This window comes from Zeus faber (assembly GCF_960531495.2).
Source record: "Zeus faber genome assembly, chromosome: 10".
Taxonomy (NCBI): domain Eukaryota; kingdom Metazoa; phylum Chordata; class Actinopteri; order Zeiformes; family Zeidae; genus Zeus; species Zeus faber.
In genome coordinates this window covers 27,623,232-27,648,425 of record NC_137199.1, presented here as the reverse complement: position 1 = coordinate 27,648,425, position 25,194 = coordinate 27,623,232, and the positions used below count along the sequence as shown (strand labels likewise).

General features: G+C 44.3%; 1 protein-coding gene across 1 annotated transcript; it reads left to right on the top strand.

Annotated features, from left to right (window-relative positions):
* Positions 1-5,804: 5,804 nt before the first annotated feature.
* Positions 5,805-24,993, top strand: clnk (cytokine dependent hematopoietic cell linker). The gene is made up of 16 exons (XM_080008750.1): positions 5,805-5,941; positions 15,061-15,151; positions 15,286-15,320; positions 17,374-17,515; positions 18,101-18,147; positions 18,295-18,346; positions 18,688-18,738; positions 18,848-18,914; positions 23,538-23,559; positions 23,666-23,690; positions 23,774-23,840; positions 23,984-24,009; positions 24,116-24,210; positions 24,350-24,427; positions 24,585-24,740; positions 24,816-24,993. Exons 3-16 carry the CDS (start codon positions 15,318-15,320, stop codon positions 24,966-24,968), a joined length of 984 nt encoding a protein of 327 aa, XP_079864876.1. The 5' UTR covers positions 5,805-5,941; positions 15,061-15,151; positions 15,286-15,317; the 3' UTR covers positions 24,969-24,993.
* The last annotated feature ends 201 nt before the right edge of the window (positions 24,994-25,194 follow it).

The following is a 25,194-nucleotide window of genomic DNA, read 5'->3' as shown; positions in this document are numbered from 1 at the left end:
TTTTTGACTTTTACTCTATTACATTTCAAAGGAAATATGGGATACAAAAAATATCTATATCTAAATCAAATATCTGGGTTTTTTTTACTTTACAGTCACATTACCTCAGTTGAAAAAATGTCTGGATTTATATTTATATACTGTGTATCAAAAGTACATCCTATGGGATATATAAACAAATCTTTAGGATTTCCTATTGGAGAAACCATATCCTAAATTTTTTTTAACAGAAGTATAAAAAATGGTATAAACTATTTTATTATAAATCGCAATGAGGGTATGTATGAGCATCATCTGCAGAAGAAAAAAAAACTCCAGTAGTACTTCATGAACAACAAAAGGCTCTAAAAAGCGCTTTTATTTCAAATACTTTAAGTACATTTAAGAACAAGGACTTGTATACTTTTACGTAATTAGAAATGTCAACGTGGTAATTTTACCTTTTCACAACAGTAATTTTGTGTCAGGGCACTTGCACTTTTATTTCGGTCAAAGGTCCCATTACTTCCTTTACCACGGACTCTGCTCCCTACTTTACAAACATGGAGGGAGAGGGAGAGGGAGAGGGTGGAGCAGAGTGTGTTTTTCTATGTTTTGGAGTTAATGCGTCGCTGTTTCAGCACCTTGGCCGCGTCCGGCCCTCCGCCACTCTCCCCGGCAGTAGACCCCGGGTGTCACCGCTCGCCCCCGCGGTGGGAACCTCTGGCGGCGGCGTTCTCCACGCGGGAGGGGAGGGAGCCGCGTCTGTTCCCATGATTTGTTATTCAGTGAACCGCGTCCTCAGAGAAATGGATTTGCCGCCGCGCCCTCTGCGGAGGAATGAAGGTCAGCCCCCACCCTCGGAGATGCCATTTGGCAGCAGCGCGCAATTGTTAATACGCGGCTTTTAGGGAAGCTCGCGGAAAAATGCATTCGTGCCCATTTGGAATTCTGGCGATAGCGTGATGGAGAAAGATGAAAAGATGAGGAGGAGGAGAAGGAGAAGGCAGCGGGGAGCAGATAGATTAGGAGGGCAGCAGGAGAGCCATTTCTGTGGTGATGGCGGTGGTGTGTTTTTTTGGGGGTTTTTTTGGAGTGGCGGGCCACACTTTTCTATCGTCCCTGCGACGTTTACCGGGGGAGAGGAATGCCGCCTCGCGCCTCCTTGTTAGATTTCATCTCCGGCGCTTGGAGTGGCCCGATGGAGACGAGGGAGAAATGTTGAGGCGGCCGCGTCTCCGGCGCGGCCGCCTCAACACGTTCGTCGGGCGGACGGTTTTGCGGCGGTGTGACCGCGTTTTCTATTCTTCTTTTTAACTTTATTTTTTTACCATCGAGGAAAGTTCCCTTCACTTCCCCGCTACGACAGCATGAATAAGACTAAGCACAGATTTATGGCTCACTTTGATGTAATAATTTCGTAATCTTGCTTAAGGTTGTATCGGGTGTGTGGGACAAGGTTTAGCATAGAGAGCAGCTTCAGACTCCACGCTGTTTCAGGCTTTAGTGTAAAGATAATACAACATAATACAACGTAATACTGCCTCCGACTGCCTCTACATGAAAGTTGAACTTTTCCCGCCAGCCTGCCGGGGGACTGTTTTGAAAATTGCTAAAGTCTTTGAAATGTGAGGCGTTTCAAAGAGCCCGGCGGTAATATTTTACTTTTTAATTGCCGCACAATATTTTGGTTGTTTTTTTGGGGGGGGGTTTTTCTCTGAAGTTTCCATTTTCAGGGATATTCCTGTGTTTTCGCGCACTCCTCCTTCTCCTCCCGCACTTCCCCTTTCGCCGATGCACCTTCGATCTATCAAATAGCCTCGCGCTTTGGTTGTGTCCCCGTACATCCTGTACTGTACCTAAATGTCTTCTTCGTATTTGGGGTTGCGCCGTTTGAAAATCCATCCGTCATGACGTAACTACGGTGCAATGTGGGCGCTCTGTTTGGTTTAACGTTCTCCAGAAGGTGAGACATGGGTGTTTATATTTGTCGGTTTGGTATTTGTTGACGGGTGGGTTTGAATAAATTATTTTTTTTTTTGGCGGTTGGAGTATACAATCACTCACATTATCTACATAAAAATACATGTTGTGATTGCAATACACCGTAAACCTGACACCGCTTGTGGCGACAAAATAATATTCATTTAGATGGTGATGTGAGTCCCTGTGAGGCCGTGCATACAATGTAATCACAATTTGTTTCTGACGGCTGTGGTCAGCGACCTCAAATTGAATGAATATGAGTCATTTATGACTTTTTTTTTTCCTCTTTTTTTTTTTTTTGCTTCCACAACATTGTGATTGAGGGCAACAAGCAAACAGAGTGAATATAGGACTAGAACCTTTCAAAGATGGAGGCAGTGGAGCTGAAACACCTCCCCTGTTTTGTTGACAAATCCCTTTTCTGTCGTGCCTGCCAGCATCAGCATATTTGTGAAGATACACACGTCATATATTTTAGTCCTTTAGTGTAGCATACGCTGATGAACTAAGCTCTGATTTTCAAGCCCCAAGACCAGTTCTGAAGATCTTAAAGAGAATTATAAGGAGATCTCTCGTCTTCAGGGCAAGTCGTTTGATTTGAGACGGTCAGGAACCCTTGGGATGTCTTGTGAGCGTATCGGCTTGGTTTGATATTGTCTTACGTCTTCGGCCTGGGCTCTTATAGCGTGAGCTACGATCCCCAGAGGTGTGATCCCCTGTGCTCGCAGCCCCGCTGCATCCTATGGTGTGTGTGCACTACTGGGATGGAACAAAGTCTTGAATTGCGCGATGCTGTCTTCCGAATGTCTTTCCGTGGATCGCTGCCATTAATGCTACGGTGACGCTTCATCTGGTGCCTGCAAACCACTGGCCTATAAATAGAGTTCGATGCAGCCTGTCCGTAGAAAACCCAACACGCTGGTCGAAGCCGGTCACGGTCGAAACTGGACGTTCTCACAGCAAGATTTCACTGCTGCGCCAATTGCATTGTGGGCAGGGTGCACCGCCACATCATCGCAACGTGGGGAACTGCAGGATATCGTGTTGTTACGTCATGTCAAATGCTTTTCTAATATTCAGCAGGCCAACAGACAGCTTGGAAACCATTCTATACATTTCCATAATGTTTAAAACCTTTAATTGCTCGTGAACATTCAGCTAATTTGTCAGTTTTTTGATTTAGCAATTGATTGTGTATGGAATGCAAAAGTCTCTAAAATATAAAGCGGTGAAGACACATCAGGCATGATTTGCTGCTCCTGTCCTTTCTGAAGCTGATGATTCCGGATGAGGATGTGGATGTGATTGCTTGGAATTGCAGGGACATTATTCTTTACTGGACCCTGCAAAACGCAAACAAATAACGACAATAACAGCCCTATCGAGGTGTGTGTGTGTGTGTGTGTGTGTGTGTGTGTGTGTGTGTGTGTGTGTGTGTTACATTAAAGCTCTTGCTGAACAACTGAAATTCTCTGGCATGTTTTCAGCAGAGCCGCCATCAGGGAGTCAACCTACAACAAACTGTTAATCTCCCTGTGAAGGCTCTGCAGAAACGTAGAATTTCAGCCTTTTTTTGTTTTTGTTTTTTTTGGGTTTTTTTTTTAACCTTTTTGCACAGGAAGAGGAGTGCCTGTCTGTCTTTGTTTTGTGTGAGATTTCAAAACCCCTTTTCCAATATTGCACCTTCACACAGATTTACCGCAATAAGCGCCCGAGCCGCGGTTCTCCTCGCAGCAGTGTTTTATGATCTCCATCACAGAGCCCCAATGTAATACTTTAGAATCAGTCGAGAAAAACAGATAATTCATCATTGGAAAATGTGTATCCCTGTCCCAGACAGCATAGGAAGATGTGGGATCAGTACTGCCACCCAGTGGTTGCAGAGGAGGAATCGCACATCTCTTCTCGGGGTTGAGGCACATTTTAGTTGATGAGAAAAGATTTTTAATTTTTCATATTTCTTATTGATATACCACCACAATAAAATACATCATCTGGTTTTTAAATGCAGAAAAGTGAATTGTCACTGGCGGATACATATAATTCTCAAAATCAGATCCAAAAATCCTCCCCCATGGTAACAAATGGTTTCAAATTCATGCAATTAAGGCAAAACACACAACAACAAAAAACAAACAATATAAGAGATGCCAGTTTCTTGAAAAACAAAAAGTAAAAGGAAACCAAAATCAACCTTACAACCTTGAGGGTCATGGCTTTGGAGAGACATCCAAATGACATTCATTGCTTCATTTGAAATCAGATGCGTTTCGTTTAAAACATTTTTCAGAAGCTACTTAGATTGAACACGGTGGTTTTAAAGATTCAATTCTCGTATTAAACATCACAGCCACCCAATGTCAAGGAATGCCAGAGGTGCCTTTGTGTCAAACAAGGTTTCCAGATGTCGGTGAAATATCTGTCACCATCTTAGCACAAGTTCCCTTATAATCATCTGTGTTAATGACTCACTCAATGACATTTTCACTGCAAAGCATTAAAAGGACATTCTCACACATCCGCAGCCTCTCAGACACACTCAAGGGTTTGGTATAGACACAACACGTATTATCCCATAGATTATTTGGGTTACTGGGTGTCGGTCCGACTCCCAGACACGATGAAATGAGCTCTGTCCCGTTTGAGGCTAATGGGCTTGGATGACATCCAGATTGGATGGAGAGGTGCGTTCACTGGAAGCTGCCGGGGCCGGGGCCGGGGCCAAGACCCGGACGGGCTGAGGGTCTGTGGGTCTGAGGGACAGGGGGCCATCACGAGACAACGATACCTACTTCACCAAGTCAGCCCCGACACCAAACCGGAGCAGAGAGCAGAGGACGGGGGCGCGGGGGCTCGGGGGCGCGGGGGCGCGGGGGCGCGGGGGCGCGGGGGCGGGCGCCACCGGTCCAGAAGCTCCAGTAATTAGACTTGACCACGATACTGCTCCGCCATTAATTCCTAGTCCCACATCCACTGGTTTGGAATTGCCAGAGCAACACGTAGCTTCCAATTATCGTAACATGGGTCATAAAAGCCTGTGTGCGTGTGTGCGTGTGTGTGTGTGCGTGTGTGCGTGTGTGTGTGTGTGTGTGTGTTACATAGGAGTGTGTATTCTCTAATTGGAGTGTTTCAGTTTGAGTATAGCACCATAAGCTCCAGAGCTGTATCCTGGTGTCAAATTATGTAAGCGAGGGCTTAATTTGTCTCATTTGCGCTCAAGCTGCATTCTAATAGCACCAGTTGTTGTTGTTTTTTTTGTTTGTTTGTTTGTTCGTTTTCCCCTCAGCTCAGAGCGGGCAGCTGGTGAAACCCAAAAGATGTGAGATGCAAAACTGTCAGTCAGAGGCGGAATTTTGCAAAGTGGGAATGAACAAAGTAGCGCCCCCTCGTCGCCCTCCTGTCCCAGAAAGGAAATTTACTCAGAGACAAATTGGCCTAGTGTGTCACAACTAAAAGCCAACGGGATTTACTGAAGAGTACAGTGCTTCCGAATTTGAGTTTTTGCTTTGACTCCTTCGACCGACTACAAGGATGACTTAGAATGAATGAAGGGATGAGAATGAATACCCACCCCCCCCCCAAAAAAAGGCTCAATCTCAAGTCATCTTTCACCTCAGCTACACTATGTTCCTCTGGCTTTGGTATTGGCTGTAAATAAATGCTGCATTCTTAAAATAATTCAGCTTTGAGGAGAGGCGTTTTGGGGGCGTTGCGTTAGAGCAGGAACGTGTACAGGATTTCCAACAGGAATGATCTCATCTTCTGCTGGTGATACCGCAGGAGATCGGTTTCTCTCTTTGTGAGGCGAGACCGGGCTGACGAGAGGACAGGGCGAACAACGAGGGCTTGAGGGTGAAATGAACATTCCACAAGGGGGGACATTTTATTGGACAATTACACCCAAGCAGCTCAATCCCCAAATCCACGTCTGCCTTGCAACATGAATCCATGTTGTGAAGTTCTTCCTTCATTTGTGGTAAATTTCATTTCTTTACTGGATTTTCATAAATGTGTGTGTGTATATATATATATATATATATATATTTTTTTTAAATTATTATTCTTATATTGTTATTTTTTTGTAATACTTTCCATGTGGTTTGAGGATGCCAGAGGCGTAAAATAACCGAGGACTTGTAGCCAGGAGACGCAGGACTTGTAAGGACATGTACCATAACAGAAAGTTGGGAGGTATTTGCACCTCACTTGACAAACTCCTTTTTCGGGTCCTTTTCCAATTCCAATTCAATTTTCTAAAAACGATGTAAACATGACGTTCGAGCCCGTCAACAATAAGAGGAAACCTCAAACCGTCAACATTCCATGGTTTGAGGCGCCTATTCGGTTCATTTTTCAGAAAATGCCATATCAAATACATGAAAAATGCACGTGTACTTGTTTCACGATGGTATTCATACTTATGTTATTCCAACTACAGTAGGTCCTTTTTGTGTTTATATGTGTGAAGCAACCCACTATCTCACTATCACCTCGGCTTCATCTTTCTAATATTTTCAATCAACTTGAGCTTTGGCATCTTGAAAAAAAAAAAAAGGCACGTAATACTCCTCCAGCTCTTTAGATAGAATCACTACATCCACCCAGTTATCTCAGATGTGTTATACATGTTAATACTGACTCTTCTTATCATTTAAAAATACTAACAGCAGTTAAAGACTTGTCAGGTACCGATGTGAAGGTTGAGTATCGATCTGGTGTCGACACCGACAACACCATCAACACCATCAACACCATCAACACCATTAACACTGTCAACATCATCAGCACCATCAACACCATCAACACCATCAACACCATTAACACCGTCAACATCATCAGCACCATCAACACCATCAACATCACCAACACCATCACCATCATCAACACCACCAACACCATTAACATCACCAACACCATCAACACCCTCAACTCCAAGAACAGTTTAATGGAAGACACACCAGGGTGGGTGCTCTTAGGTGGGTTACGTTCTACGTCAGGACTTTGTCAGGTGAAACATTTCTATTCTTCATGTATCTTTGTCAACATTTCGGGGCGTGAGTGGCTCCTCCAGATTTGTGCTCCAGTCACAGTTGTTACCAGTATCAAGTGTTACTGGTGTTCTTTCAAGTCCTCAATGAAAACCAATGCATAGTGGTGTCATCCTACTGCATATATATATATATATATATATATATATATATATATATATATATATATATATATATATATATATATATATATATATATATATATATATATATATATATATATATATATACATATACATATATATATATATGTATATGTATATGTTTCTTAGTTAAAGACTATGACCAGATGATTTGGAGAGGGTTTGTGAAATAAACCGCTTTCATGGTGTGTCATATTTCACATCCGAGTTCACAAGATGAATATTAGGAGTGAGACATATTTTTAATTCACACACGATTCAGCTCTGCATAATTTGAATCTCTGACAAACATTTTTCTTTTTCTAATTTTCTTTTAATATAATAGAATATAAACAAGAAAACCGTTGAGTTCTGAGTATTGGTGTACTGGATACACTGTGCAGAGAAATTATTACTAAAGAATATTATTTGTATCATATACGTACAGTATATACGTATATACAGTATATATACTGTATATATATGTGTGTGTAAATATTATTATTCCCTTGCAGGAGTATTATATCCCATCATCTGGGGATGATCGGTGTGGATTGCAGTTTAATTAACAAAGAACAGTTCATGACCAGGGGAACCTCCAACTAGCGGGCTGTGTAATATAATAAACCATTTTGAATATTATCAATAATAATCGAACAAGGCAATAAAGCATTAGCTTGTGTAATTATACCTTTATTTATTTTTGAGCTGAATTACAGTCTCAGGCTTTGTAGAAAGGCAATCTTAAATCAACATCGATGCAAAATAAAAAATCATACTGCACTCTTCCAGCTTGATGAGCTGCAGGGCAGATGTCCTCAGATGCAAGCTCAGTCTTAAAAAGGAAAAAGGCGGGAATATTATTTTTTTGGACGGTGGTACAGTACAGCAGGCGTCCCTGCTTCTTGTTCAGTTCCTGGTCCAGTTCCCTCCGTTCAAATGAGTTTGATGAACAGCAGCATAGCGAAACGCCACTCGCCAGATCATCAGAAGAGTAGATAGACACCGGAGAACCGCACGCTCCGCCCCGTCAACATCGCCGGTGTTCAGCGGCTGAATTGAGACACTGGACCGGTGATTTGCATGTGCACCGGGCGTCGGCGCGGCGCCGCTCGGGCCCTCGTTTCTCTCGGCTCATTAGCTCCGGCTGCCTCCTCCCCGACACACATCTTCCGGGGACTCCGCTCCGCAGCGGGGGCCCTGACGAGGATAAATAAGGAATAATCAAGGAATCTTCCCGGCTGCGAGTCGACCTAAATACGGGACTCTGCCTGTGCAGCGTGAGGATCTATGCAACCGGAGCAGGCTGCTGTCTGCCGGTGGACCAGGAGGGTAGAAGCGGTAGTTACACAGTGACGCTAATGCCTTGTGATTGTTCGCAGAGATTAGGCAGATCTGGATCCCCATGGGGATGCAACTTTATGGATTCATGAGTATGCATATTTAAATGGACCCCCTTTTTGTCCAACCCCCCGCCCCCTAAATTAGATCTGCGGCATCGATCATTTCTGTTTGGCAAGCGATGGAATATTCCAAGTATCCATCAATCAATTCATATTGAAGTGGAATAAATCCAGAGACTACTGCACCTGTTGTGTGCCTGCTGTGTGGAGTGCCACAGTCAACCTTTCGTTCGCACGCACACTCACACATGCAAAAAGCCTTCTGTATTTCCATGTGGCCAATATAAAAATGCATCTCAATGAGGGAACCTGAGAGAAATGTAAATCCGCGGGGCAGAGATCGAAACTGAATTTTAAACGCGCACTTCAGCCCCGGCTACGGAATATGACAGACCTCACAGTGTGCTCTGCACGGCTCAGCGCTGGATGGGGTTGCTTTATCTCGGCTGCACAGTGCACAACTTCTCCCTGGCCCTACCACGCTTAATTTTTTATTATTTGGTGCTTCTTCTCCGTATTCTATGATGAAATAGCCCTTGCGCCATATTGTTTGGGGGTTTTTTTTACATGCTTTTAAGCCTTACAAAGGCAGGACTCCTTTCAAAAATATCCAGCAATTTCCAGCTTCCCTCCTCTGTGAGAAACCTGTATAATAAGCATATGCTGCATTAGTGGGTGAGTGGTGTCTTCTATGAAGCTCTTGGTTAAGTTTAGTAGATTTAAACCAAGCACCAAGAACAATATGAGGCCGTGACATCGTGCCGCAGTATCGGACGGCAAATCTTCTCCTCCAGGGGTCGTATTTCATGTGTAGAACATTCATTTTCCTGTTTATCCTCAGCTGAAAACCCTGGTCAGTGTCCGTCCATCAATCATATCTCGACCTTGACCGTCGTTGCCCGGCCGGGCGCCCCGGACGCCCGGGGGTGACTGATGTCCTTTCAGCCACCACCTCCCAGCGCCGGGGGCCCCTGATATCCGTCCGTCCGAGCGTTATCCGACTCCGGGCGTCTCCAGATCCCTATCTCTCCTCTCCAGTTTTAATTATTCACCGTACTGAATCACACCCTTATCTGGGAGATAACACATCGCCAGACTCCCTTCCCCTTTCTCACTGGGTAGCCTTCGCCTTTTTTCCTCCCCCTCCGTTGCCCGCGCTCCATCTCGGGCAGCGACACGGACTCATTATTCATCTGAGGAGAAAGACTTTTCGGGGGTCGGTGGCGGGTAAACACAATGAGAAATCTACTTGAGCAGCCGCGGGAACGGCCCGAAAACAACTGGTGCATCGGCGCCGTCGCCGTCAAAGTCACTTATGAGTGACGGGCAGGGTGACCAGGCTCCGCTCTTTACGTTGTGCCGCACGGCATTTTTTATCCCTTGCCCCCCCCGTCCCACATGTTGAGAACGGCGCCCCGCATTTTGATCAGCTCTACTTTTTAAAAAAGAAAGTCAACCCACTGCTGGACGGACGCTTTTTTCGAGCGGCTGTGAAGAAAGCAGGGAAGGCTGTCATCACAGGGCTGCGTTGGACGTCAATCAAGCTGCGTTCGGCTGGGTCAAGTGCAGGTTTTCAACTGTCACCGTCTTTGCTGCAGAAATTTGGCGTTTTTGCATTTTTTGGAAAAATGCAAAAATGCCCAAGTCACAAACTATGCAGATGGATGGAAACCACCAGAAAGATATGGAAATGCAGCTACGACCAAAACTGGAAAACCACTTATAACCGGGTGACGCAGGTGGGAGGCCTTTCTCAGAGTTTTGAGCTAAATTTGTAAAGAGATGAGTTGTGAGGAATGCGACGTGAAGCGACGCGGTGCACGGGAGGCTCACAAGAAAAATGTGCGCAGAGGTGTCACGAGCTAAGGGGCCGAATAATAATTTTTTTGAGAGGGAGACATTTGTAGACGGCCTCTCAGCATTGGAAACGTGTCCCATGTTGTCCAACACAAACATGCTCTCACATTTGGTTTGTTGGGATCCGTTGCCCTAGTTCTCAAACCCTTTCATGGCAAGGCCCAATTGGTGCCCCCCCCACACACACACACACATACACACACACACACACACACACACACACACACACACACACACACACACACACACACAAACACACACTTTATCTGCCATTAATAAAGTGCCATGTTGTTTTTGTGGCACGCAGCATATGAGCATATACCGATTATTTATCCCCCACCGTATATTATTACTCCTATCATGACACTGTGCCTGCTCTGTCTCACACACCTCTCTCACAATCCTCTTTTATTAGTTTTCCTTCATATTACTGCGATCACATTCCGAATATTGTTGAATGTATTTATTGCTCTTTGGTTGTTTTAATGTGTCGTCTTCTTTATTTTGCTGTAATTTATCTATTTCTCTGCATGTGCAAAGCACTTTATACGTGCATTCTGTTTTTCGGAAGGGGCCATACATTGTTATTGTGATTTTTGTTACAGGCCGAATGCTCTCTTTTCCACAGGCTCGGTGCAGGGGGCTTTTTGACAACCTCCAGAAACACATTTGAAAGTTAATTTCGCCGCTGAACCTTGTGATTGCTCTGTCGAAACCCTTTCTGCTATTAGCGTCTCAGAAGCTGTCATTTTATCTGTTCACCCAGCGCTGCAGGTGGTTTATCAGAGCTGGAATCTGGAGGCTTCCTGCTGCGGGTGCCACTAATAGCGCATCACTTTTAAGAATTATTTTTCGAGAATTCAAAGAGTCACTATGCAAAAGGAAAAAGAAAAGAAAAAAAGAACAACAACAACAACAACAACATCCTAATCTCAAGGCGTTGTCGCCAGATGTCGTGGCGGCAAAAATGAGTCAGTAACTTCAATAGTTTAGACGCGATTAAACTGAAACTAAAACCGGACCCACCCTTCCGACCCCCCAAAAGATCACACATGTGTACGCATAGATGGGGCGCACACACACACACACACACACACACACACACACACAGACACACACACACACATCGAAATCTTCTCTGTGTTGGGGCTGGGACTTTGGATCGTATTTCTTTGTGACAGGTCCAGGACAGAAGAAGGGGGCGGGGGTGGGTGCGGGGCTCATTTTTTGGCTGCTTGTGGGTGGGGGTCGGGGGGGGGGGGGGGGGATGAGCTGCCAGGGGCACAGGATGAGCTGCCAGATTGACAGGCCGATTGAGGCTGTCGCTGAGGTGACGGTGTAGAGATGTTCGGGGAGTTGCCGTTTGTGGCTCAGAGATAAGCATCAGCGCGAATCTGAGAGGCCAGATGGAGATCGCTCAGGAAGTCAGGCTGCACCCGAGGAAACCACAGGAGACGGGCTGACCTTGTACAGCGTGCAGCGCCGCCCCTTCGGAGGCCGAGCGGCGCTGAACTTAGTTGCAGTCCGGAAGCGGCATGCCGCCCCCCTGCAAGCACCCAAGCCTTCACAACCCCCCAGAGACTGTGTGTGTGTGTGTGTGTGTGTGTGTGTGTGTGTGTGTGTGTGTGTGTGTGTGTGTGTGTGTGTGTGTGTGTGTGTGTGTGTGTGTGTGTGTGTGTGTGTGTGTGTGCTCGTCGCTGATCTCTGCGTTGCTTTGACGCACAATGTTTTGTTGGGGTGAAGTTTGAAGCTTGTACACTGTTAAAAAAAAAAAAAAAGGGGGGAAAAGTTGGCCGCAGCACAAAAATCTCAATGATCATTTTACTTTAGATTTTTTCAGATGACTTTCGAGATCGATAGACCTCGCCCTCAGAATTTTGTGGAGAATGTTATCGGCGCTTTCTTCGACTGAAATATGTAGAACTGTGATGAATTTTTCATCACATTATTATTATTTTATATTTTTTGTGCATTTTTTTGTGGACAGTCTTAAAAAACGGAAGCGTATGCATTACGCATCCGTAGTATTATCACTTGAGGAAAAATGTTAATATAAGTTGAGAAAAAAAATTGCCCTGTTTTTCCGAATGAAGGAGATAGGTTTTCATGCAAAATAAATTCTGCTCTGTTTTTATGGCAAACAGGGCAGAACCGCCGCACAGAGAGGGATTGTGATCCTACGGCTCTCATGCCTACTGGAGAGCTCCGTTTCCTGGAAGCAAACACGTCCCGCCGGTTTAGGTTCAATTTTGGTTTGGGTTTGAAACATTGCAGGATACTGGTGTCTTTAAGTAATGTAGATGTTATTGTTATTAGTTTTTCGACTTTGTGCGGCCACCTCAGGACTTTGCGGTCGTTCAGATGGGAAGCCCGTCCTGACCTGCGCCACGCCAATGATCCTGGAGAAACGCCGCAATGTCCAGCAGATCAGAATTGGATCACAGTCCTGCTCTGTTTGGTGGTTCTGCTCTGAGCAGAACAGAGCAGATTTTATTTTTTTCATGAAAACTTGTTGTTTTAATTTGCAAAATCGTCAGGTTTTGTTTTTTTTCTCTCAAATGAATGCATTACGCTTTCATATAATACAGTACAATATATTTATTCTTTGTTGTTTTGAGGAATCTGATCACGTGAATTATCAAGTAAATTACAGACGGCTCAGCTTAATTCAAGTGTTGTTAATCTTAAGAACTGAACAATGTGGTTGTGGTGTGAACCAGAGAAAGAAAAATGTAAATAAATATACTTTATTTTATTTATTTATTTTTCCCCAAATCTAGGAATGATCTTAATCACACTACAGAATGTTGCAAATGGACTGTTTATTGCCAAAGTTTTCTAGTAGTAAGCTATGTGAGGTTACTCTGGATGCCACATTGATTTTCGTTTGTGTGTACACTATAAATGCTCTTCTAAAATGAAATATCACATTTAAAGGTTACACCTGAATAAAGTGTTTAAAAAAAAAAAAGGGGGGGGTTGGATTTCCATCGTTGTCTGATATAGAAACGTGTTCGGTTTCAAAGAGTAAATGTCACGGTGAAACTTGCACTTTGGAGAGAAGATGTTGAAATGTCACAATATAATGGTAATAATTAGGAGACTTACTGGTTGTATTGACAAGTCAGCTTCAACCTAATTCACTGAACAAATTGAGAGGCCAGAGCTGGAGACTTAGAAGCAGGAGCTGTGAGGAGAAAAAAAATGGTGATTTGGTCCCAATTACCCCATAATAACATCATATTGGCTGATAAATATGCATGTTGAAATCACTAGTCAGTACTATAGTCTCAATGTATAAATATTAATATTTCATGCACAAAAACTGTGAAGGATTTCTGTAAACTGCTTCTCATTAAAATACTTTTTTTTTAAATATATGTAGGGTATATAAACACGAGAATGAAAAATAAATATTTATATTAAACCCCTTTTGACAGTTACGGTCAACATTCTAACGCTTAGCACCAGCTCATAGTTCTACAGCGCTCATGAAATTTCAGTTGAAAATCTTCACCTCGGAATCATGCAATCAGTGGAGACAAGTAAGAACAGGAAGCACAGGAAGTGATTTGGGGTTAGTGCGTGTCAGTCGACCCGCCAGAGGAGTCTCACACTGTGAGAGCGGCGCGAGGCAGAAAAGTCTCAAGCAGAAACCTCTGAAGAGTCAATGTTGCCGTTCCAAGGTTAATCATAGCGGCCGCCGCTGTTATGAAATGTGTCGGCTCCATTATACCCGCTCAGTGAAAAGGTACGTGGTCGTCGGGTTCTTCTGAGTTTTCAGTTCCTGTACTTTTGTAGAATGAAGCATAACGGACTGTCTGGCTGGAAATAGAAAAACATTTTTTGGGTGCCTTGTTACTTTTGAGTTGAAACTTTGAGATAAAACATCCCTTATGTAAGGTAATGTGTTTTAATGGACTTGGAAAATGAATCACTGGAAATGAATGGTGAGCCGTTGCAAACGCAAACCTTGGGCCTCATCCCTCAGACTGTCCTGGAGCACGGCGCGTTTATTCCGTCTGCTGGAGTGAATTCATGCAGTAGTCACGTATTATCTTCCTAACATTTGACCTTCACCTCCCAAGAGCACCTGGGCAAACGTTCTTATCGGCTAAAACACGTGTCGAATTTTGTAATGTTCACCGTTCTCACTTCCTTGCAGTTGAACGCCTGCTTTATTATATATATATATATATATATTTTAGGGACTAAAGATTAAAGTTACTCGAGGGAGGATGAAATTAACTTTGCAGGACAACTTGTGAAAAGGCAAAAGTCCCAACAAATCCTACAGCAACGGAATGGGATCTCTGAGCGTGTGGAAGACCCTGTTCGGTGGAGTGAAGTAGGGGCAGGTGATTGAAATCCCTAATGATGTGTTACAGTGATGAAAAGTCGTCTTCCTGTCTGAACCGTCAGTGTAGCTCTGTGAGCTTAAGTCTTAAACGTTCAGTTAGACTGCGTCGAAGCGCAGTAGGAACCTGCGGCAGAGTGGTGAGTTTCTCACCAGTGAAGGAGGTCGTGCTATGAACCCGTGTAAATGATGGGAACATTTTAATAAGGTCTGTGTTGAAAAGTAGTGAACCTATCTTCTACCAAGTGTTGAATCCATCCCAACCCAAATTTGAGGTGTTTTCTTTTGTTGTCTGTTTTTGAACGCAGAGGGAACTCGTGATCGACTAACGCGAGCAGACCGAGCGGCGCGGGGACGCAGCGGCTCCGTCGAGACACCACGCATCTCATCCTCCTCCATGTACGGTGCATCCTCTGGAAAAAAAAAGAAAAGAGATTTACCAAGGGCAAACTTTCTCAGAAGTCAGCCGCCCTGCACTGAATGCCAGACTAATGATGTTTCTCATTTCTGCCTTACCTCCTTGTTAACTGCAGACGAAAGCAGCAGCCATGAGTCTGCGGGGATAATGGTGAGTTATGACACTCATATTCGCCGGGCTCTGCACACTGGTTCCACATCATCGTCCACACGGGGAAGTTTGGAGCCTTCCACATCTTTTTGTGTAATTACCTTTAAGCACAGAAATGAGGGGGAAACGGGAAATCCTGCAGGGAAGGGGTGCTTGTCACTGGCGATGCATGACAACGCTGTGGCTTTGCTGACTAGAACTCCACTCTATTTATTGGTTTTAATATGAAAACTGCCTGATAATACCAACTGCTGCAGGTGCTTTACATAAAGCCGGTATCGACCAAGTCCACTTTCCTACAAAGGGACAATGAGTAATAGGATTAAGATTAATAGAAAAATTGTGTTCACAACACAACCAGAACATGCACTAAGTGTCTGTATATTCAAGGAAAAATAGAGGATTGGGTACAATACAATTATTTGAAGCCCCATATTACCTCAGAAAGAACAAATAACTTGAATTGATCATGATTTATCCATACTAAATCTGCCACCACCGTTTTGTTGACGACAGGAGTGGAGTGCATTTTGTACTTGAAGATACTCCTCTCGCAGTTTTAAAGATGACAACGTGATGCTAGAGAACAAGATTCGAAAACATTTGTCCACAAGTCTAAAAGAAATGACCATGTGTGGTTGTCTGTGATTGAGCCAATCCATTTAATCCGTCTCCAGCGAACATTGTATTCTAACAGCAAATATGAAATATTAAAATGCATGATGTGGGATACACTGTCAAATATGCATAGAGAAAAGGTCTTAAATATTCTTAAACGACTGGGAGCACAATAAAACTCCACATAACCCCATAAAACATGCTTAGTGCACTGCAATAAAATGCAATAGCAGTTCTTACACATTAAACAAGAGGTGCCTCTTCAAGGTGTTTTCTCCTCCAAAGAAAGGTAAAAAAAAAAAAATTTGATAAATGCATCAGAGGTTGAATTAAGAGCTTTTCATTTATTCCGGGTAAGTGATGTTGCATTCCAAACTCCAACATCATCCCATTGAGCTGAAGCAGCGCTCTTCCTTCGGCCTTATTTCACTTCTATTTGGACAGAGAGTTGGCTGTGGAGGAACGGAGCCATCTATCTTATTTGAAAACACACCAAGGAAATGCACATTGTGGAAAGCTGACAGTGAAAATGACTATTTGTAGACAAGCTAAATAGAAAAGACCTCTTGCAAGAAATGGATGTGCGGTGGTTTTAAGGCTGAGTGCGGGTAAGTGAAAGTAGAGTGCGGCTGCAGCTCAGTCTTGCTCGGGCCGGATCCGTTCAGCAGCTTCCAACTGGCCGAGGCTGGGGTCACTGTGCAGAGAGAGAGGGGGGGGGGTGGGGAGAGAGAGAGAGAGAGAGAGAGCGTTTATAAGTCACCCTGCTGCACCGGCTCCCGTAAAGCTGCTCCTGGTGGAAGTGGTGGGAGGGAGGGAGATAAATTGTGCCGCAACACCCTGTGATAGTTTCCCGGCCTTCATCGGTGTACGTATGTGCACCTTAACAAGTCGGCCCCGGTTCCCAGAAGGCATTGTGCAGGGGGGGGATGTTTACAGGCAAGTTATAGTGCAAGGAAGAATAGGAGGGAGGACAATAAAGAAATTAGAGAATGTTCTTGAATGTCATTGTCTGCGGATTTAAGTGATCTCAGGGATGCTGTTGAATAGCATTGTCTGAGGATGTTTGCAAAAACTGTCAGATTCGCTCCGTACCATTGCACCCTAATGGAAGAAAATTGTGTCTGTATTGTATGAGGGAGCTTATACTCTGAAATCAGGCGCCAATTGATCAATACAGTCTCCATTGAATTTAGTTTGTATAGTGTTGGAGGAGTTGATATTCAGTTTCTTTTTAAAATATACCCAGATTTTGGCGAGTGTTTATCATCTGATTATTTATAACGGATACCTTTTTAATGGGCGCAAAGTCTGTGGGCCGACCTTGCGTATATTAAATCTGCACTGGGATTGTAAATTGTCACAAGTGTAAACGACCGGGGAGGGTTAATCTCTTGGATGTACCGTCGGCCTCAACTTGTGTTCTTTTCCTCTTTAGGAACGCAGAAACAGAGGCGAGGTGAGTCAGCCAAGATCAAGCCGCTGTAGAGCCACCAACAAGCTGGACTACTGTGAGGTGGGCGACCAGGAGCTTCTCAGCAACCAGATACGTCTGGGGCGGCCTCCACAGGCCTGCACGGGTAGGGATGGACCAAAGAGGCTACAAAGGCTTAAAAAACTGTGTTCAAAGGCCTAACCATTCATGGTCATTCTTTAGATTCCCATAGAGTTTTATTTTGTTGTTTCCTTTTAAAATGATGAAATACGACGCTCCAAAGTAAAAAGGGTTACACCGTAGGCCCAGAGCGAGAGAAAATAACTCCAAACCGGCTCCATTTGAGATGGTGATAGAATGAAAGCAGGGTGTGGATTTTGGACAGAGCCCACGCTGGGCGAGCAAAGGCTCGGAGTGGGGGTCCGGAGCCATCTGTCGGCCGAGCCGCCGAGCGGGAGGCACAATTATCCGGGAGCTGGGCTTGAAAGTCTTTTGAGTCTCTGAGTGTTCTTATGCTGCGGTCATCTACGCTGCACACTGAGTTCCTATTCGGGAGGGATTAGGAAGTGCTGAAGCCTCAGCGGGAATTCTTTCAAGTCAAACCTGATATAACTCTTATTAAATGGCTACTTTCTGGTTTTGATTCTTCTGCGATACTGAAACTGTTGAGCCTGACTTCTCATCGTGTGTCATTCGCTTTGTCATAATAATAATATTCCTTTTTTTAAAGCCAGGGATTTGCCAAAGTCATCAACTGCTCCGTACCCCCGCTCAAGTGTAAGTTAGTATGTTTTAGGAAACCGCTTGTGCAGCATACTCATGTTAGGTATGCAGTAACGTCTTATCTGGTGAATTACTTTTTCTCGTCAACTTAGTTGGTTTGTTTGCATCATGAGTTGTTCTTCTCATTCTCCATCCCATCAGGGCTGCCCCGAACCCCCAAAATGTCCACCCAGAGAAATCCAAAGTAATCCAGGTAATTTAACAAATCTGTGCCATTAAAGTACAAATACTGATTCTGAATCGTTAGCTTTAAGTATCAGCAAAGGCCCAGTATGCTTTTCCTGAAAAATGACAACGTAGGCGGTTACTACTGTAACTGGGGGTCTTTCGAACATAACCCTTTGCATGCATTTTCTCCATGGGAGACATCTTGCATGTTTTCGTATAACCAAAAACCAAAAGAACCATGTCACTTTTCTTAAATCTTTGACACATTAGGTACAGCTCTTGGTATCGGATTTTTGCTTTGGGCAGATTTTGCACAACTATCATCCAGTGTCCTATAATACCAGTGTTCCTACTTTAAACACACAGGGCCTGCTGTGAACAGGAGCCTCAAGCCAAGCAGAAGAAGGGCTCCATTGGGTGACTACACTCACTAAACTGCGATGGAAATACTTCTTTCGCTCAACAATACTTGATTCTGTTCAGCAGACCAGGGCAAAATTTGTTCCAACGTTTTGGGGTTTTATAGATGAGAGCACGCAGGACCTGGCCAGTCACCTTTCCGGACTGAAACTACAAAAAGCTTTTAAGCAAGAGTGAGTTCTCTCCATTGTCCGACACACCGTCTCTCTTTCTTATTATCTCACTGTTGTTTTTTTTTGTGAGACTTTGTGGTGGATCAGGCACATGAGTAGCAGTGTAGTACTGAGAAGTCCAGGCTCACAGTTGTAAATGGCAATTCAGCAGGGGGGAAAGAAGGAGAATGTCTAGTGGGAGACTGTTACTGGAATGAATGGTACCAAGAGTAAACACACGTTTTCTATATTATACCAAGAGCGGCATCTGCTGGTTAGAGACCGTATTACAGTTCTCTTTCCTAATTGCTTCAGAATGATTTTATTTTGCACATACAAGGAAAGTGACCTTGAGGTTGGTGCATAAAATACAAAAAGCAGACAATATAAGGAAAATGAACAAGAAGAATCAAACAAAATATTAATTGACAAATATTTGCACACTAAGTTAGTAAGAACTATAAATTATGTAGGCTGTAAAAGGATAAGAGGCTCTTAAATGAGTATTGGGCATGTACACTATAATTAGAATAAATATAGCTTTGCATGTGTGTATGTATATATATTTGTATTGCACGTGGTTATTTTGGTGGTGCAGGAGTGTGTGTGTGTATCTGTGTGTGTGTGTGTGTGTGTGTGTGTGTGTGTGTGTGTGTGTGTGTGTGTGTGTGTGTGTGTGTGTGTGTGTGTGTGTGTGTATCTGTGTGTGTGTGTGTGTGTGTGTGTGTGTGTGTGTGTGTGTGTGTGTGTGTGTGTGTGTGTGTGTGAGGGGGTGGGGGCAAGTGTAAGTCCAAGAGTCAGTGAGCGGCAGGTGTCCTGTTTGTGAGCCCCACTGTCATGGGGGAGAAACTGTTCCATCCTTTTGCGGATGGAAGTCTTTGGAAGAGGTGGTGACCGGGATGGGAAGGATCAGCGATGATCTTACCTGCTCTCTCTTCCTGGACTGGTTCAGGTCCAGGAGAGACAGCAGGTTGCAGCCAATGACCTTCTCGGCTAACCGGATGATCGGCTGCAGTCTGCCGTTTTGACAGAGGAGGCAGCGGACCAGGCGCTGATCGATGAGCTGAGGATGGACTCAATGATGGCCGTGTAGAACAGGACCATCGTTTTCTGCGGCAATGTTTTCTGAGACGATGTTCTCCACCCGCTTGAGGTCCTGTGAGATTATTGTCCCCAGGAATCTGAATGACTTCTGAATGACTTCACAGTGTTAACTGGGGAGTCACACACGATGAGCGGTGTGGTTGGGGCTGGGCACCTCCTGAAGTCTGCTTCCATCTCTACAGTTTTCTACCGAGTTGTTCTGGCTGCACCAGGAAGCCAGGTGGCCCACTTCCTTTCTCTAGACACACTCATCCCCATTGGAGACTAATACGATGAGGGTCATGTCGTCCGCAAGCTTAAGGAGTTTGAAAGAAGGGTGGCTAGAGGTGCAGCTGGTAGCGGTGTAGAGGGAAAAGAGTGGAGGAGAAAGCACAAAGCCTTGTGGGACTCCATTGCTGATGGTCCGTGGCTCAGAGAAAGGCTTGCCCAGCCGCATGTGCCGCTTCCTCTCTGTCAAGAAGTGAGTGATCAACCTGCAGGAGGGCTCATGCACGCTCAGCAAGGATAGTTCACAAACAGGGTTCTGGCATAGGTGCTGGGGGAGTCTGGGTTCTGGATGACAAAGTGGAGTCCCAAGTTGACTGCGTCGTCCACAGACCTGTTGCCACTGTAGGAGGACTGCAGTGGCTCAAGGAAGGGGGTTGGTTCTGGCCTTGAGGTGGTTCAGCACGAGGCCCTCAAAGGTCTTCATTACCACAGAGGTCATGGCGACTGGTCAGTAGTCATTGAGGCCTGTGATCCTCTGCTTTTTGGGAATGGGGTTGATGGCCGATGTTCTGAAGCAGACAGGTTCCATGCCTTCAACCAGTGAGGTGTTTAAGAGCTGTCTCCGTGAAGACTGGAGACAGCTCACCTGCAGAGTGCTTCAGGGTAGAGGGGGAGCCGGGGTCTGGTCGAGCTGCATTGTGTGGGCTCTGCCTCTTGAAAAGTTGTAACGTCTCACCAGGATGGAGAGAGGTGTGATGTGGGGGAGGGGGTTGTCTGGGTCCATTGTGTTGAGCGGGATAGTGTCACTTTCCAGGCTTGAAAGAAGAGGTGTGATAGCTGCGGAGGGGGGCTGGGCGCGTGGGTCAAAGTAAGGATTGTTCCATTGTCTGTCAAATAATGCAGTAGAACTCATTCAGGTCGTTTGCCAGCCTCAAGACATTCATAGGCGGGGGATGTGGGGTCATCTCCCATAGCCTCTCACAGACTGACGAGGAGTCATTGGCTGAGAATTGTTGTTCCAGCTTCTCAGAGTGCTGTCGTTTTGGCCTCCTTTTGTCTTGCCAAACGTGTACTTGGACAGTCTAAACCCGTCATCCCTCCACATCCTCCACACACGATCGCCACAATAATCAGAATCACTTTATTCCGTCGGGCACGTTTTCATATACTTTAGGGTTGGTGCGTTTCAACACAGACCATTAGTATTTTAAAAAAAATGCTTAACGGTCTGAAATAACGGGGAATAATAATAATAAAATGAAAAAGAATAAAAAGTGAAATAATGGCCCTGAAAAATTGCCAGCAAATATACAGAAAAACAGAAACAGAAACAGAAACAGTCTTTAATTGTCACACAACACTCCACAACACATGCTTGCACACACACACACACACATGCACATGCTTGATGGTGGCCGGTGAAATGGCTCCTCTGCTTTTGACCCATCCTGGCTTGTCCTTCCTCCGGGGGCACAGCCAGGAGCAGTGGGCAGCGTACGTGGACGCGCCCGGGGACCAGGTGATAAGTGTCCATCGCTGGTCAGACGATGATGGGTGCATGTTTTTGGTGGGGGTCCTTACTGACGTGAGGTGGAGGAAACCCCATGTGAACACGGGGAGAACATGCAAACTCCACACAGAAAGGCTCCTATTTGGGAGATAACCCGCCGGAGCACGGTGCCAACAGCGCCCCAGGCGGGAATCGAACCCAGGACCTTCTTGCTGTGAGGCAGCAGTGCAATGCACTGCGCCACCGTGCCACGGTGTACATATAAAAATGTACAGAATATACTATGCACAGAATAAATTATTGTTATGGGTATAATAGTGTATAAATGAGGTATTATATTATGAATTATTACTATGAACTAACTTGATTATTACAGTATGTACAGTATAATACCAGTGTTATTGCACAAGATGTGTCAACGTGTGTCTATGTGAGTGAGTGAAAGGTGGGGGCATGGGGGTCAGGGAGCCGGTGGGGGCGGGATGGGCGGGGGGCCTGTTGGTGAGCCCCACTGCCATAGGGTAGAAACTGTGCTTGTGTCTTGAGGTTTTGGTCCTGATGGACCACAACCGCTTTCAAGATGGCGGCGTCTCAGAAAGGTCCGGGTATTGGGAAGAGTCGGTCGCTATCGTCCCCGCCCTCCTCGAGGTCCTGGAGGCAGCAGGTCCTGGGGGCAGCAGGTCCTGGAGGCAGCAGGTCCTGCAGGCAGCAGGCCCTGGAGGGATGGGAGGTTGCTGCCGGTCGCCTGCTCTGCAGATGGAAAGATCCGCTGCGGCCGGCCCTCGTCCTTGGCGGTGGCAGCAGTGAACCGAATGGTGATGACTCCATGACTCCATCAAGGCGCTATAATAGTGCACCACCATTGCCTGTGGAAGGTTGAATTTCTTCAACTGCCGCAGGGAGTACATCCTCTGCTGGGCCTTCTTGATGTCATGGCTGCACCAAGAAGCAAGGCGGTCAACCTCCCATCTGCAGGCAGACTGGTCACCAGAGCAGCCTCGAGGAGCTGAGGATGCAGCCTTCATTCAAGGCGTTTACTGGTTTTAGTTCTTTTAGGTACCGATGTAGGCTCCAAGGGTCAGTCTAAGCAGTTTGACTTGCAAAGGATGGATCCGAGATAGTTTACCTTGAACCAGGGCTCACAAACACACAGAGGGAGACCAGACAGGTTAAACAATTGGTTTGAACCTTTTTATTAAAAAACAATAATTCTCACAGGAAGTAGATTACACTTTCACATAGAATAAGGTAAGATGCGGAGTGATTGCAGAGAACTACTCCTTACTCTTATTTTCTCCTGAAGTGATGGATGACCACATCTGCAGAATGCTCAAGAACATTCATCCAGTTAAAATATCATTTTAAATGCGTTGTTTTGTGTGCAACTCATGGATTAATAAAATATTTTTGTTTTATGTTTTGTAGTATAAACAGAGGGGAAATGATGGGAATTTTATTAATTTCTTTGCTATGTTGTGTAACCATGACCATATAAACTTGGGTGTGTAACAATATATCTAAATCAATTTAATCACATACCAGCACACAGTGTTTATTCCCCACACAGTACTCCAACTTTTAGGTTACATTGTCATATCGATGATACAAAGGGAACTTTGATTAGGCTATTTTGGGTGTGTCAGGGCCTTTACAGTTGACAATATGGTGCTATAAAGTGTAGTAGGAGGATCACATTTGCACTTTCTTTTGCAGAATCTTGACAATGTTTCAGAGAATTTGTTGAACCAATTCAGAAATAAAATACCTGAAAATGTATTCTATGCCTAATCAAAATTTTTGTGACTTTTAAATTTTTATTTTAGTGCCTTGAACAGTTCCAGAGATGTAAGTACTAGAAGGAGCAGCACATAAAACAGATCTTGAAGCAGAATGTATCCCCCTTTTTTTTTTTAACGGCTTCTATCTCTTCATTATCTTCTGCAATAAATAGGTAGAGTTCAGTCCAGTCACAGAGGGTAAGCACAGTTCAATTGTAATTTTTGTAATATTCAGGATATCAGAGTTTAAAGACTTTATAGTATTATGTTCAATGTTCCAGGTTTAAAGAGTCATGAAAGTCAAAGACATTCTTTGGATTTGGATACTGAACATCATACAGACAAAAGGTACAGCTCTGCTTTTCTTCATTGTAAAATTATATCACAATTTTAAATTCAATTTGAGTGAATTTCACCAAATTACAATAAATTCACGTTTAGATTTGAAAATCAACCCATAATAAATTCTGTACCGTTTCATCTACACAAAGGTCACTCCCAAATTTTTCAAAGAAGGGTAAGTGATGCTACATCTCATATCAGTTATAGTTAGATATACTGTATATATATGTATATGTGTGTGTGTGTGTACATATATATAAATGGCTTTCAATCTAAATCAGATAAGGCTACCACCGGGCATCAAAACCATGAGTGGCCGCAAACTAGAGAAGACTTGATACAAAATGACTTTGTTGCAAAGGAGAAGCCCCAGACGGTATGGATAAGAGATTTATTGAATTATTGTATAAAACCATATATTTTAAAATCATGTTATGAAGTTGACCAGTAGACAGATGCTCCTTGCTCCAGATGTAACTTGCCACTGTCCATCTTTGTTTTTGTTGCTTTGTCAGAGCTACTATGAAGACGATTGGTATGTTGGGACTTGCAATCGCACGGACGCCGAACACGCCTTGCACCTGGTGAACAAGGTGTCACTTCAACACGAACCACACATTGAATAATAATAATAATAATTATATGTTATATGATTAATTCATATTATTTAATATATAATAATAACAAATATACCATTCTGTGGAACCACAATACACTACCCAATTTCTATTTATTTGCATTAACTGTTAGGACGGGGCGTTTCTGGTGAGAGACTGCTCAAAGAACACCAGCGTTGAGCCTTTTGTCCTGGCCGTCTATCACGAGAAGAGAGTTTACAATGTGAAGATTCGGTTTGTCGACCACACCAACAAGTACTCCCTTGGAACTGGCCAACGGGCAAAGGATGTGAGTAGGAGGTTTTAAAAGACTATTCTAACTGCTGAAACATTATCTTGACGTTGTTTTTGTTCTGTTTTCCAGATGTTCGACTCTGTTGCAGACATCATCAAATTCCATTCCATATTCCCAATAATTCTCATCAATGGGAGGAATAAGGAAATGACCCAAAACCCAAGAAACTGTGTGTTGACGTGCCCCATCACAAAAAAAGATGTTGACCAGCTGCTGGAATAAAGCTTTTGTTTTTTTTGTTAATGTTGAGCATTTCATCCTGTCCAGATCAGTTTTGTTTGGTCTTCTACAACCCAATAACATATTTGCTATTTGGAAGGAAGTGACAGTCTGCCCTTGGACTGCTCTACAGACCCTGGCGTAGCTGGCCGGATTTTGGCTCCCCCCATAAATTGTGCGCCTCTGCTTCATGGTGGCTCTCAGATCTTACTCCCCCATGTCCGAATGA

Bases quoted from the DNA above. Each gene is read 5' to 3' on its own strand.
- clnk (XM_080008750.1), top strand. The intron at 18,915-23,537 runs GTGAGTTCTCTC...TTTTTATTTTAG, and splicing joins CAAAAAGCTTTTAAGCAAGA to TGCCTTGAACAGTTCCAGAG. The intron at 24,211-24,349 runs GTATGGATAAGA...TTGCTTTGTCAG, and splicing joins CAAAGGAGAAGCCCCAGACG to AGCTACTATGAAGACGATTG.